The sequence below is a fragment of the Salmo salar genome, chromosome ssa14 (assembly GCF_905237065.1).
Source record: "Salmo salar chromosome ssa14, Ssal_v3.1, whole genome shotgun sequence".
In the NCBI taxonomy this organism is placed as follows: Eukaryota; Metazoa; Chordata; class Actinopteri; order Salmoniformes; family Salmonidae; genus Salmo; species Salmo salar.
Genome location: NC_059455.1, coordinates 43,001,480 through 43,013,913, shown reverse-complemented (window position 1 = coordinate 43,013,913; position 12,434 = coordinate 43,001,480). Strand labels below are relative to the sequence as shown.

Genomic DNA, 12,434 nt, shown 5'->3' with positions numbered 1-12,434 from the left:
TTTCCAGACTATGACCTGAAACAACCGCTATTGACCAATAAACATTTATGTGGGTGTGGTCTGGCACATAAACGCATATAAATCAGTCATGGATATTTGTATTGTAACAAAATGTGGTACACATGTTGCAAACACTGTCAAGACTCAACATATGTAAGAACATTCATATCGACCACACGGTGGCGCTATAACAGGCACACATATATATTTCTTGATCTGTTTTACTCAGAGTGCTATAATTTGGCACACATGCTCAGGGATATGACACCACTGGCCCGATTTTTGATGAAACTTGGGTGAATGATGTGTCTTGCTATAGAGATCCAGCAAATTAAAAATTACACTGATTAGCCCAAGGGAAGATTACATGTTTACTCTTATTGTCGTCTATCCTGATACCACGTTACCCTGCCTTTATGTACATATCTACTTTAAATACTTCATACCCCTGCACATTGATCCCGTACTGGTACTCTCTGCATATAGTTCCATTATTGTACATTGTATTGTCCCCCACAATGAAATTGGAGAGGTGACTGTGGATCTTCTTTCCGTACGTTTGTATGTTCGTCACACGCAATATCTCAGACAGCACTGGCCACGATTTTGATGAAACTTGTGTGAATAACACGTCTTGCCATAGAGAACATTTACAAAATTACACTGATTGGCCAAAGGCGGTAGCTTATAGTAATTAAGTGAAATTTGTTAGTCACGCGATATTTAAATCGGCACTATCGGGGGGGGCAGCATGATTCGTGGGGGACGACAAGTTTATCGTTACCTTGTTTTTATTTGGCTCTCACCCCTGCCTTGTTAGAAAACACAATTACTCATATTATGTAGAACATTCACACACCCACACCCACGCACACGCACGCAAACACACACACACTGCCTGAGGTGTAAAGCCACCCTAATCCCCTCCGCCAGAACAATGACACCCAAATCTCCTACAGTGACATCATCTCCGCCTCTCCCAAATCACAACTTAATTTATCAAGGCTGCGTCCCATAGAAACTATATAGGGGACGCACGCCAAGAGAATGATGTTGATGATGCTACTCCACTTCACAACCCCACTCCGCTACTCTGCTACTTCGCTACCCCACTCCTCTACCCTACTCCCCTACTCCGCTACCCTGATTCCCAGGACCTCCCATACTTCAAATGTATGCATGAATGATTGTAAAGGCACCCAAATACTATGTTCTGTTTGCTCCCAGCAGAACTTGGCTAGCTCAAGCGAATGTCTGTGGCTCGCATACTCCCTTAAAAGACATTTGCTTGAAAAAAAAAATGTAGGTGTCAATATTACTGTTTTCCCTCTTGGTAACAACATAGCCAGCATATAAACTCAGCAAAAAAAGAAACGTCCTCTCACTGTCAACTGCATTTATTTTCAGCAAACTTAACATGTGTATGTACATAACAAGATTCAACAACTGAGACATAAACTGAACAAGTTCCACAGACATGTGACTAACAGAACTTTAATAATGTGTCCCTGAACAAAGGGGGGGGGGTCAAAATCAAAAGTAACAGTCAGTATCTGGTGTTGCCACCACCTGCATTAAGTACTGCAGTGCATCTCCTCCTCATGGACTGCACCAGATTTGCCAGTTCTTGCTGTGAGATGTTACCCCACTCTTCCACCAAGGCACCTGCAAGTTCATGGACATTTCTGGGGGAAATGGCCCTAGCCCTCACCCTCCGATCCAACAGGTCCCAGACGTGCTCTATGGGATTGAGATCCGGGCTCTTCGCTGGCCATGGCAGAACACTGACATTCCTGTCTTGCAGGAAATCAAGCACAGAACGAGCAGTATGGCTGGTGGCATTGTCATGCTGGAGGGTCATGTCAGGATGAGCCTGCAGGAAGGGTACCACATGAGGGAGGAGGATGTCTTCCCTGTAACGCACAGCGTTGAGATTGCCTGCAATGACAACAAGCTCAGTCCAATGATGCTGTGACACACCACCGCAGACCATGACGGACCCACCACCTCCAAATCGAGCCCACTCCAGAGTACAGGCCTCGGTGTAACACTCATTCCTTCGACAGTAAACGCGAATCCGACCATCACCCCTAGTGAGACAAAACCGCAACTCGCCAGTGAAGAGCACTTTTTGCCAGTCCTGTCTGGTCCAGCGACGGTGAGTTTGTGCCCATAGGCGACGTTGCTGCCAGTGATGTCTGGTGAGGACCTGCCTTACAACAGGCCTACAAGCCCTCAGTCCAGCTTCGCTCAGCCTATTGTGGACAGTCTGAGTGTAACCGATGTGAAATGGCTAGCTAGTTAGCGGGGTGCTCGCTAATATCGTTTCAATCGGTGACGTCACTCACTCTGAGACCTTGAAGTAGTTGTTCCCTTTGCTCTGCAAGGGCCGTGGCTTTTGTGGAGCGATGGGTAATGATGCTTCGTGGGAGGCAGTTGTTGATGTGTGCAGATGGTCTCTGGTTCGAGCCCAGGTAGGGGTGAGGAGAGGGACGGAAGCTATACTGTTACATTGGTGCCGTGACCCGGATCACTGGTTGCTGCGGAAAAGGAGGAGGTCAAAAGGGGGGTGAGTGTAACCGATGTGAAATGGTTAGCTAGTTAGCGGGGTGCACACTAATAGCGTTTCAATTGGTGACGTCACTCGCTCTGAGACCTTGAAGTAGTTGTTCCACTTGCTCTGCAAGGGCTGCGGCTTTTGTAGAGCGATGGGTAACGATGCATCCAGTGTGGCTGTTGTCGATGTGTGCAGAGGGTCCCTGGTTCGAGCCCAGGTAGGGGTGAGGAGAGGGACGGAAGCTAAACTGTTACATGAGCACTGATTGAGGGATTGTGCGTTCCTGGTGTAACTCAGGCAGTTGTTGTTGCCATCCTGTACTTGTCCAGCACGTGTGATGTTCGGATGTACCGATCCTGTGCAGGTGTTGTTACACGTGGTCTGCCACTGCGAGGACGATCAGCTGTCCGTCCTGTCTCCCTGTAGCGCTGTCTTAGGCGTCTCACAGTACGAACATTGCAATTTATTGCCCTGGCCACATCTGCAGTCCTCATGCCTCCTTGCAGCATGCCTAAGGCACGTTCACGCAGATGAGCAGTGACCCTGGGCATCTTTCTTTTGGTGTTTTTCAGAGTCAGTAGAAAAGCCTCTTTTGTGTCCTATGTTTTCATAACTGTGACCTTAATTGCCTACCGTCTGTAAGCTGTTAGTGTCTTAACAACCTTCCACAGGTGCATGTTCATTCATTGTTTATGGTTCATTGAACAAGCATGGGAAACAGTGTTTGAACCCTTTACATTGAAGATATGTGAAGTTATTTGGATTTCTACGAATTATCTTTGAAAGACAGGGTCCAAATCAATCTAAGATAAATCAGGGAAATCTGTAACTCTAACTAATGTCATTGAATGACAACAATCACTTCATCATTCATCTCAAGCTGAACCTCGGCAAGACGGAGCTGCTCTTCCTCCCGGGGAAGGACTGCCCGTTCCATGATCTCGCCATCACGGTTGACAACTCCCTTGTGTCCTCCTCCCAGAGTGCTAAGAACCTTGGCGTGATCCTGGACAACACCCTGTCGTTCTCCACTAACATCAAGGCGGTAACCCGATCCTGTAGGTTCATGCTCTACAACATTCGCAGAGTACGACCCTGCCTCACACAGGAAGCGGCGCAGGTCCTAATCCAGGCACTTGTCATCTCCCGTCTGGATTACTGCAACTCGCTGTTGGCTGGGTTCCCTGCCTGTGCCATTAAACCCCTACAACTCATCCAGAACGCCACAGCCCGTCTGGTGTTCAACCTTCCCAAGTTCTCTCACGTCACCCCGCTCCTCCGCTCTCTCCACTGGCTTCCAGTTGAAGCTCGCATCCGCTATAAGACCATGGTGCTTGCCTACGGAGCTGTGAGGGGAACGGCACCTCCATACCTTCAGGCTCTGATCAGGCCCTACACCCAAACAAGGGCACTGCGTTCATCCACCTCTGGCCTGCTGGCCCCCCTACCTCTGAGGAAGCACAGTTCCCCCTCAGCCCAGTCAAAACTGTTCGCTGCTCTGGCACCCCAATGGTGGAACAAGCTCCCTCACGACGCCAGGACAGCGGAGTCAATCACCACCTTCCGGAGACACCTGAAACCCCACCTCTTTAAGGAATACCTGGGATAAGATAAAGTAATCCTTCTAACCCCCCCCTTAAAAGATTTAGATGCATTATTGTAAAGTGGTTGTTCCACTGGATATCATAAGGTGAATGCACCAATTTGTAAGTCGCTCTGGATAAGAGCGTCTGCTAAATGACTTAAATGTAAAATGTAAATGTAAATTGAAGATTTCCTTCGTTACCACTCCTACTAAGAATAGTACTGTTGATCAATCACCGATGAACAACGAATTGCACGAACAGCCCCCCCCCCAAAAAAAACAAATGGCGAACACCTAAACAAACAAAAACGTCACAGAATTGTGTCATAATATATCACAATTGCCTCAATCTGGCCTGGTTCTTTTGTGTGATGGAAAGAAGTGGCTCAAATGGCACTCTATACCCTATATGGTGCACTGGGCTCATTGTGCTCTGTTCAAAAGTAGTGCCTTATAAAGGGAAAAGGTGCCATTTGGTGGCCGGTGTAATTGGTGGACTGTAGATGTGCCATGAAAGACCTATCACAAAGCCTGCCCTGAACAGACAAACACCACCATAGACAAATATGCAAAGGCTGGAATTAAGATGTAAACACATTATTTATATTTTATGTTGTCATTTATCAATATGGAGTCATACATTTAGCGAAGATATTTTTTAGAGGAATCTTTGAATGGATTTCAAGTGTCAAAAAACGCCAGGTGAGCATCATTGAATTGTTTTTCTCACAGACAACAAAGAGATAGAGGGGGAGAGAGAGAGACAGAGAGAAAGGGAGAGAGAGAGACAGAGAGAAAGGGAGAGAGAGAGAAAGAGAGAAAGGGAGAGAGAGAGAAAGAGAAAGGGAGATAGAGAGAAAGAAAGGGAGAGATAGAGAGAGAGACAGAGAGAAAGGGAGAGAGAGATTTAGAAACTACCTCAACATCCTTCTCGTCACGTGTCATACTTGCTCTTTAGTCCTTTTTGTTGACATATACCCTCCAATGCTGTTTGGTTTTGATGTCTGAATCCCTTTGAAAGAATTCCCTCAACAGGAGAGAAGAGACTGGGTAAGTTGATTCTCCCTCTCTCCTAAAAAGAAGTGGCTGATCTCTCCAACCTCTATCAAACACATACCACAAAAGAAAGGATGTATCCCAAATGGCACCCTATTCCCCATCTAGTGCACTACTTTTCACCAGGGCCCACAGGGGTGCCAAAAGGGTATCATTTGGGGACAAAGCCAAAGCCACTTTAAGGGTAGAGTCTGGGTCTAATACTCATTCATGCATCTATATCATCCATATCATCCATATCAAGAGGTGTAGTATTAGATTAGATTAGATTACAAAAGATTACTTATTTGAATGGCTAGACATTTCTTTCTAAGCCATCACATGCTCTGTCTGGATTTGGACACCCACCTGCCCTGAAGCTTAAGTCGTTCTCTAGTCACCAAAATTACTAGTCAATCTGTAATAGTGGGTTCCCAATGCCATTTTTAATTATTATCTCCCTCTCTCACCAGCATCAAACCTCTCTCCATGTCAGGGCCATGTCTCTCTGCCCCCTGCTCTCTCTCTCTCCAGTTTCCAACCTCTCTCCATGTCAGGGCCATGTCTCTCTGCCCCCTGCTCTCTCTCTTTCCAGTTTCCAACCTCTCTCCATGTCAGGGCCATGTCTCTCTGACCCCTGCTCTCTCTCTCTCCAGTTTCCAACCTCTCTCCATGTCAGGGCCATGTCTCTCTGCCCCCTTTCCCTCTCAAAGTATCTCTAATTCAGCATGGCAGAATGGGGGAGATTGATGTGTGTCACTCATAATTCCCCAACAGACACCGTCAAATATGCAAACATCCTCACTTTTCACTCCCACATTGGCTCTCAACAACATATCCCCACACATTATTTTTAACCTTTATTTAACAAGGCAAGTCAGTTAAGAACAAATCCTTATTTACAATGACGGCCTATGAACAGTGGGTTAACTGCCTTCTTCAGGGGCAGAACGACAGATTTTTACCTTGTCAGCTCAGGGATTCGAACTAGCAACCTTCCGGTTACTGGCCCAACACTCTAACCAACCCGGCCAAACCCGGAGGACGCTGGGCCAATTGTGCGCCGATCTATGAGACTCACAATCACGGCTGGTTGTGATACAGCCTGGAATCGATCCAGAGTGTCTGTAGTGACGCCTCTAGCACTGAGATGCAGTGCCTTAGACCGCTGAACCAGGGTGTCTGTAGTGACGCCTCTAACACTGAGATGCAGTGTCTTAGACCGCTGAACCAGGGTGTCTGTAGTGACGCCTCTAACACTGAGATGCAGTGTCTTAGACCGCTGAACCAGGGTGTCTGTAGTGACGCCTCTAACACTGAGATGCAGTGCCTTAGACCGCTGAACCAGGGTGTCTGTAGTGACGCCTCTAACACTGAGATGCAGTGTCTTAGACCGCTGAACCAGGGTCTGTAGTGACGCCTCTAACACTGAGATGCAGTGCCTTAGACCGCTGAACCAGGGTCTGTAGTGACGCCTCTAACACTGAGATGCAGTGCCTTAGACCGCTGAACCAGGGTCTGTAGTGACGCCTCTAACACTGAGATGCAGTGCCTTAGACCGCTGAACCAGGGTCTGTAGTGACGCCTCTAACACTGAGATGCAGTGTCTTAGACCGCTGAACCAGGGTCTGTAGTGACGCTTCTAACACTGAGATGCAGTGCCTTAGACCGCTGAACCAGGGTCTGTAGTGACGCCTCTAACACTGAGATGCAGTGCCTTAGACCGCTGAACCAGGGTCTGTAGTGACGCCTCAAACACTGAGATGCAGTGTCTTAGACCGCTGAACCAGGGTGTCTGTAGTGACGCCTCTAACACTGAGATGCAGTGTCTTAGACCGCTGAACCAGGGTCTGTAGTGACGCCTCTAACACTGAGATGCAGTGCCTTAGACCGCTGAACCAGGGTCTGTAGTGACGCCTCTAACACTGAGATGCAGTGTCTTAGACCGCTGAACCAGGGTCTGTAGTGACGCCTCTAACACTGAGATGCAGTGCCTTAGACCGCTGAACCAGGGTCTGTAGTGACGCCTCTAACACTGAGATGCAGTGCCTTAGACCGCTGAACCAGGGTCTGTAGTGACGCCTCTAACACTGAGATGCAGTGCCTTAGACCGCTGAACCAGGGTGTCTGTAGTGACGCCTCTAACACTGAGATGCAGTGCCTTAGACCGCTGAACCAGGGTCTGTAGTGACGCCTCTAACACTGAGATGCAGTGTCTTAGACCGCTGAACCAGGGTCTGTAGTGACGCCTCTAACACTGAGATGCAGTGCCTTAGACCGCTGAACCAGGGTCTGTAGTGATGCCTCTAACACTGAGATGCAGTGTCTTAGACCGCTGAACCAGGGTCTGTAGTGACGCCTCTAACACTGAGATGCAGTGTCTTAGACCGCTGAACCAGGGTCTGTAGTGACGCCTCAAACACTGAGATGCAGTGTCTTAGACCGCTGAACCAGGGTCTGTAGTGACGCCTCTAACACTGAGATGCAGTGTCTTAGACCGCTGAACCAGGGTCTGTAGTGACGCCTCTAACACTGAGATGCAGTGCCTTAGACCGCTGAACCAGGGTCTGTAGTGACGCCTCTAACACTGAGATGCAGTGCCTTAGACCGCAGCGCCACTCAGGAGCCCCGTTTGGAACATGGCAGTGACCAAAGCTGCAGGACATGTCTAGTTCTTCCTCTCTCTTTCTCTGTCAATAATCTGCCTCTTTTCTGTGTCTAGTTCTTCCTCTCTCTTTCTCTGTCAAGCCTATTTTCCCTTCCTCTTATGGTAGCAGAGCGTGTAAAACGGTAAAAAAGAAAGAAGACTACTCTGTCTTATAAGGAGGTTTGTGAAGAGTGTATGTGATGGGTATGGCTATGAATAATGGCATCATAACTGAATGAAGCTGTATGAATGTGTGATGTAATAGGTGTATTATACTGCTGTTGTATCAGTACAGAACAGGACTGGCGCCAGGACTCAGGTGCAGAGGCAGGTATGCCGTGTGAGTGAGATCTCCTCAGCAACCGGTGATGAGCAGCGCGTGTAGCGGCTCCACGGGAGAACCAACAGCACAGGCACGAGAGAACTATTGTCCATAATCAAACAGGTCCCCTTTCTCCCACTAACCGAACCGAGCCTCACGCACCACAATTAATCAAAGCCTTATTTGGAGCTGCTATCGCGTGCCATGACGTTTCGTTAGACACGAAATAGTGTTGGACAGAGTGGACAGAGATGATCAGTCAATCCCCGTGCCGCGGTAAAATCACAACGGCTATCAGTAGCCAAAAACATTTTTTTTTACATGTTTACCTTATATGTGAAGGTAAAATAGGCTATTTGCCTACATTCCGCGTACCTCCCCACGGTTCTGTCTGAGATCTGTGCTAAATAATCACGCGCACGATCAGCACGAGACTACCTACATGCAACTCAATATAACCTACTTTAAAATGTGTAGAAATTATAATGGACCTACATTTATACCGTTTCTTGACTGTGTCCAGCTCGCTAATAATCACCGAAATGAAAGAGACAGTCAGAACCATCGAAAATGACAAAAACGATGGATAGAGGACATTTGTTTGCTCATTTTGACGGCAAGAAATAGAACCAATTTTCAGTTCGGCCCTCCGGACCTCATTGAAAACCGAATGCCGTCCCCGGGGGCAGAATGAGTGACACCCCTGCACTGGAGACACTGATCTGACACTGATCTGGTAGGGGACTGCTATGTTATAGTCGGGCTGGAGTTTCCCAGTTTTCCCGTGTTCTGTTCATTCAGCCATTCCCTCATCAATGTATCTCTCTCTCTGGCACAACATGCGCAGTGAGTAATGATATTATGTGTGTAGGCCTATCATATTTCTCCCGTGATAAAGGGCTATAGCCTAGTGTTATAAACTAGACGTTAGTTGTGTAAATGATTTCGGTTAATGCAATACAAAGGTCATATCAGCCCAATATCCTACATGCAGCTGCTGTCTGTCTCGGTTCTCTCTCTCTCCGAGCGCCTGGTAGAGGCTGCACGAACAATCGTTTTAAGTGTGGAAATATAAACCAAATGTATCTAGGCTATATGGTCTGCATTTTAATTCTCAGTTTCTCACATGTTTCCCGGAAGACCACGAATAATGCCTCCGTTCCCATCATAACCTTCAGCTCAATAATCCTATTCCAGCATTCATTCTGCACAAACTCGTGAAAAACTTAAAACATACAGTCTAAAACGTGGAATGTGATACAACACATAAGTATTCAGTGGACAGAGGTAGGATACGGAAAGACTGATGAGGTATTGATACATAAAAACTTTTACTATTTTGCTCCCACTGGATATAACCAGAAGGTATAAAAATGCAAGCAGGTTGACCATATCACCGGGTTTTCAGTTTTCCTCACCTTTGTTAAAACTGAAAGCCAAAGTTATTATCCACAACAACAGCAGCATGATTCAGCCGAGTGCCTTCCAATTCCTCCCCTCTGCAAGGTCCGTTAGACTTCTGCTCAGTGGAGACACCATCAATTCCCCTACAAATAGCCTCGTTTACGCGTCAATAACGGGAAAAATTAGCAATCCTTTGGTTGATTGTTAATTGCAGCGGTTTGTTTCGTCTCCGGTTCGTGTCCCTCCTTGGCTTTTACTTGTTTTGTGCTTCAAATCTATCCCCACGTTTTTCTTATTTCCTTCCCTTCGTTCTGTCTCTTTTCTCTGGCTGCGTGCACAGCCGTACACTCATTAAAGAGTGAATTCCTCTCTCTCTTCTTTCTTCTCGCTGCCTCTCTCTACAGAATCACCACAGAACGTACCCAAAGCCTACACTAGGCTCCTCCAAATCACATCTTTTTACTCCGCAAACGGATAAGTGCGCTCTATGATTGCAGGAGGCGACATGGGGAACTGCACCCTTGTGCACACCATCAGTTATTCTCTTACATGAACGTCCTTTGTTGCCCCGTGCCTCTCTACCAGTTAATCATTGTCTGTTTGCCATCAGTGATACGTGCCTCATCGGCCTATGTGCATTTCACTGTGTAATGTAGTGCTGCGTAGTAAAACATGACATGTAGACCTAACAGGGATGACGTTATGACATTACTAAAAAAGCAACTATAATCAGTACAGGTTACATTCTTAAAAACAGCTTATATTTTGGATTACTGCTTCTAATATCAAGACGTGGGTTGCAAGTGTTTGCCTCAAAGACCCGGAAATGGCAGATAAAAAAGAAAATCTGTGCTGAGCCACACTACTAAGAAGTCACCTTTCAGTGGCAATGGAAGCTTTTCCATCTGTTCGAATTTATTTTGAAATCTCAAAAACTGCTTTTTTGCTTTTCACAAAAACTTTTTTTTTTACCAAAAATGCCAGACCCCCACATACTGAGAACTGAATCCTCCCACATTTCATCAGAAACGTTGTGTCACAGGGACATGTTTGATTATCCTATTCAGTTCAGAGAGACAGAGAGAAAGAGAGAGATGAAGGGGGGAGAGAGAGAGAAAGACAAAGGGAGAGAGAGAGAGAGACAAAGGGAGAGAGAGAGAGAGAGAGAGAGATGAAGGGAGGGAGAGAGAGAGTTGAAGGGAGAGAGAGAGACGAAGGGAGAGAGAGATAGAGAGACAAAGGGAGAGAGAGAGACAAAGGAAAAGATAGAGACAGAGGGAGAGAGGGAGAGATTGTTTATTTCACTTTTGTATATTATCTACCTCACTCGCTTTGGCAATGTTAACACATGTTTCCCATGCCAATAAAGCCGCTTGAATTGAGAGAGAGAGAGAGAGAGAGAGAGAGAGAGAGAGAGAGAGACGGAGGGAGAGAGAGACGGAGGAAGACATAGAGGAAGATAGAGAGGGGTAGAGGGAGAGAAAGAGACAGAGGGAGAGAGAGACAGACGAAGGGAGAGAAAGACAGAGGAAGATAGAGAGGGGTAGAGGTGGAGATAGAGATGGAAGGAGAGAGAAAGACAGAGGAAGATAGAGAGGGGTAGAGGTGGAGATAGAGATGGAAGGAGAGAGAGAGAGACAGAGGGAGAGAGAGATGGAGGGAGAGAGGGAGACAGAGGGAGAGAGAAGCTGCACTTCCTAACCTCCTGCCCAATGTATGACCATATTAGAGACACGTATTTTCCTCAGATTACACAGATCCACAAAGAATTTGAAAACAAACCCGATTTGATAAACTCCCATATCTACTGGGTGAAATACCACAGTGTGCCACCACAGCAGCAATATTTGTGACCTGTTGCCACAAGAAAAGGGCAACCAGTAAAGAACAAACACCAAATATAACCCATATTTATGTTTATTTATTTTCCCTTTTGTACTTTAACCATTTGTACATCGTTACAACACTGTATATATACATAATGACATTTGTAATGTCTTTATTCTTTTGGAACTTCTGTGAGTGTAATGTTTACTGTACATTTTTATTGTTTATTTCACTTTTGTATATTATCTACCTCACTTGCTTTGGCAATGTTAACATATGTTTTCTATGCCAATAAAGCCCCTTGAATTTAATTGAGAGAGACAGAGACAGAGAGAGAGAGAGACAGCGGGAGAGAGAGAGGGGTAGAGGGAGAGAAAGAGAGAGAGACAGAGAGAGAGAGAGAGAGAGAGAGAGAGAGAGAGAGAGAGAGAGAGAGAGACAGCGGGAGAGAGAGAGACGAAGTGTGAGAAAGACAGAGGAAGATAGAGAGGGGTAGAGCGAGAGAGAGAGAGAGAGAGAGAGAGAGGGAGAGATGGAGGGAGAGAGAGAGACAAAGGGAGAGAAAGACATAGGAAGATAGAGAGGGGTAGAGCGAGAGAAAGAGAGAGAGAGAGAGAGGGAGAGATGGAGGGAGAGAGAGACAAAGGGAGAGAAAGACATAGGAAGATAGAGAGGGGTAGAGCGAGAGAAAGAGAGAGAGAGACAGAGGGAGAGAGATAGAGAGAGAGATGGAGGGAGAGAGAGAGACAAAGGGAGAGAAAGACATAGGAAGATAGAGAGGGGTAGAGGGAGAGAAAGAGAGAGAGAGACAGAGGGAGAGAGAGGGAGAGAGAGAGATGGAGGGAGGGAGAAAGGGAGGCAGAGTGAGAGAGCGACAGAGGGAGAGAGAGATGGAGGGAGAGAGGAGTAGAGACAGAATGACAGGTGAAGGGAGAGAGGGAGGAAGATAAAGAGGGATAGACACAGAGAGAAAAAGACGGAGGGAGAGAAAGACAGAGGAAGATAGAGAGGGGTAGAGGGAGAGACAGAGGGAGAGAGAGAGATGGAGGGAGAGAGA

At 46.7% G+C, this 12,434-nt stretch overlaps 1 protein-coding gene across 2 annotated transcripts in view; it reads right to left on the bottom strand.

The window, feature by feature from the left end:
* kirrel1b (kirre like nephrin family adhesion molecule 1b) overlaps positions 1-10,012 on the bottom strand; it is a 61,971-nt gene extending 51,959 nt beyond the window's left edge. The window contains exon 1 of one of the 2 annotated variants that reach the window (XM_014141084.2): positions 9,565-10,012. In XM_014141084.2, the coding sequence (XP_013996559.1) occupies positions 9,565-9,613 (49 nt within the window). In that variant the 5' untranslated portion in view covers positions 9,614-10,012. The remainder of the gene's footprint in view (positions 1-9,564) is intronic. The other variant, XM_014141086.2, reaches the window with a different exon arrangement.
* Positions 10,013-12,434: the final 2,422 nt, after the last annotated feature.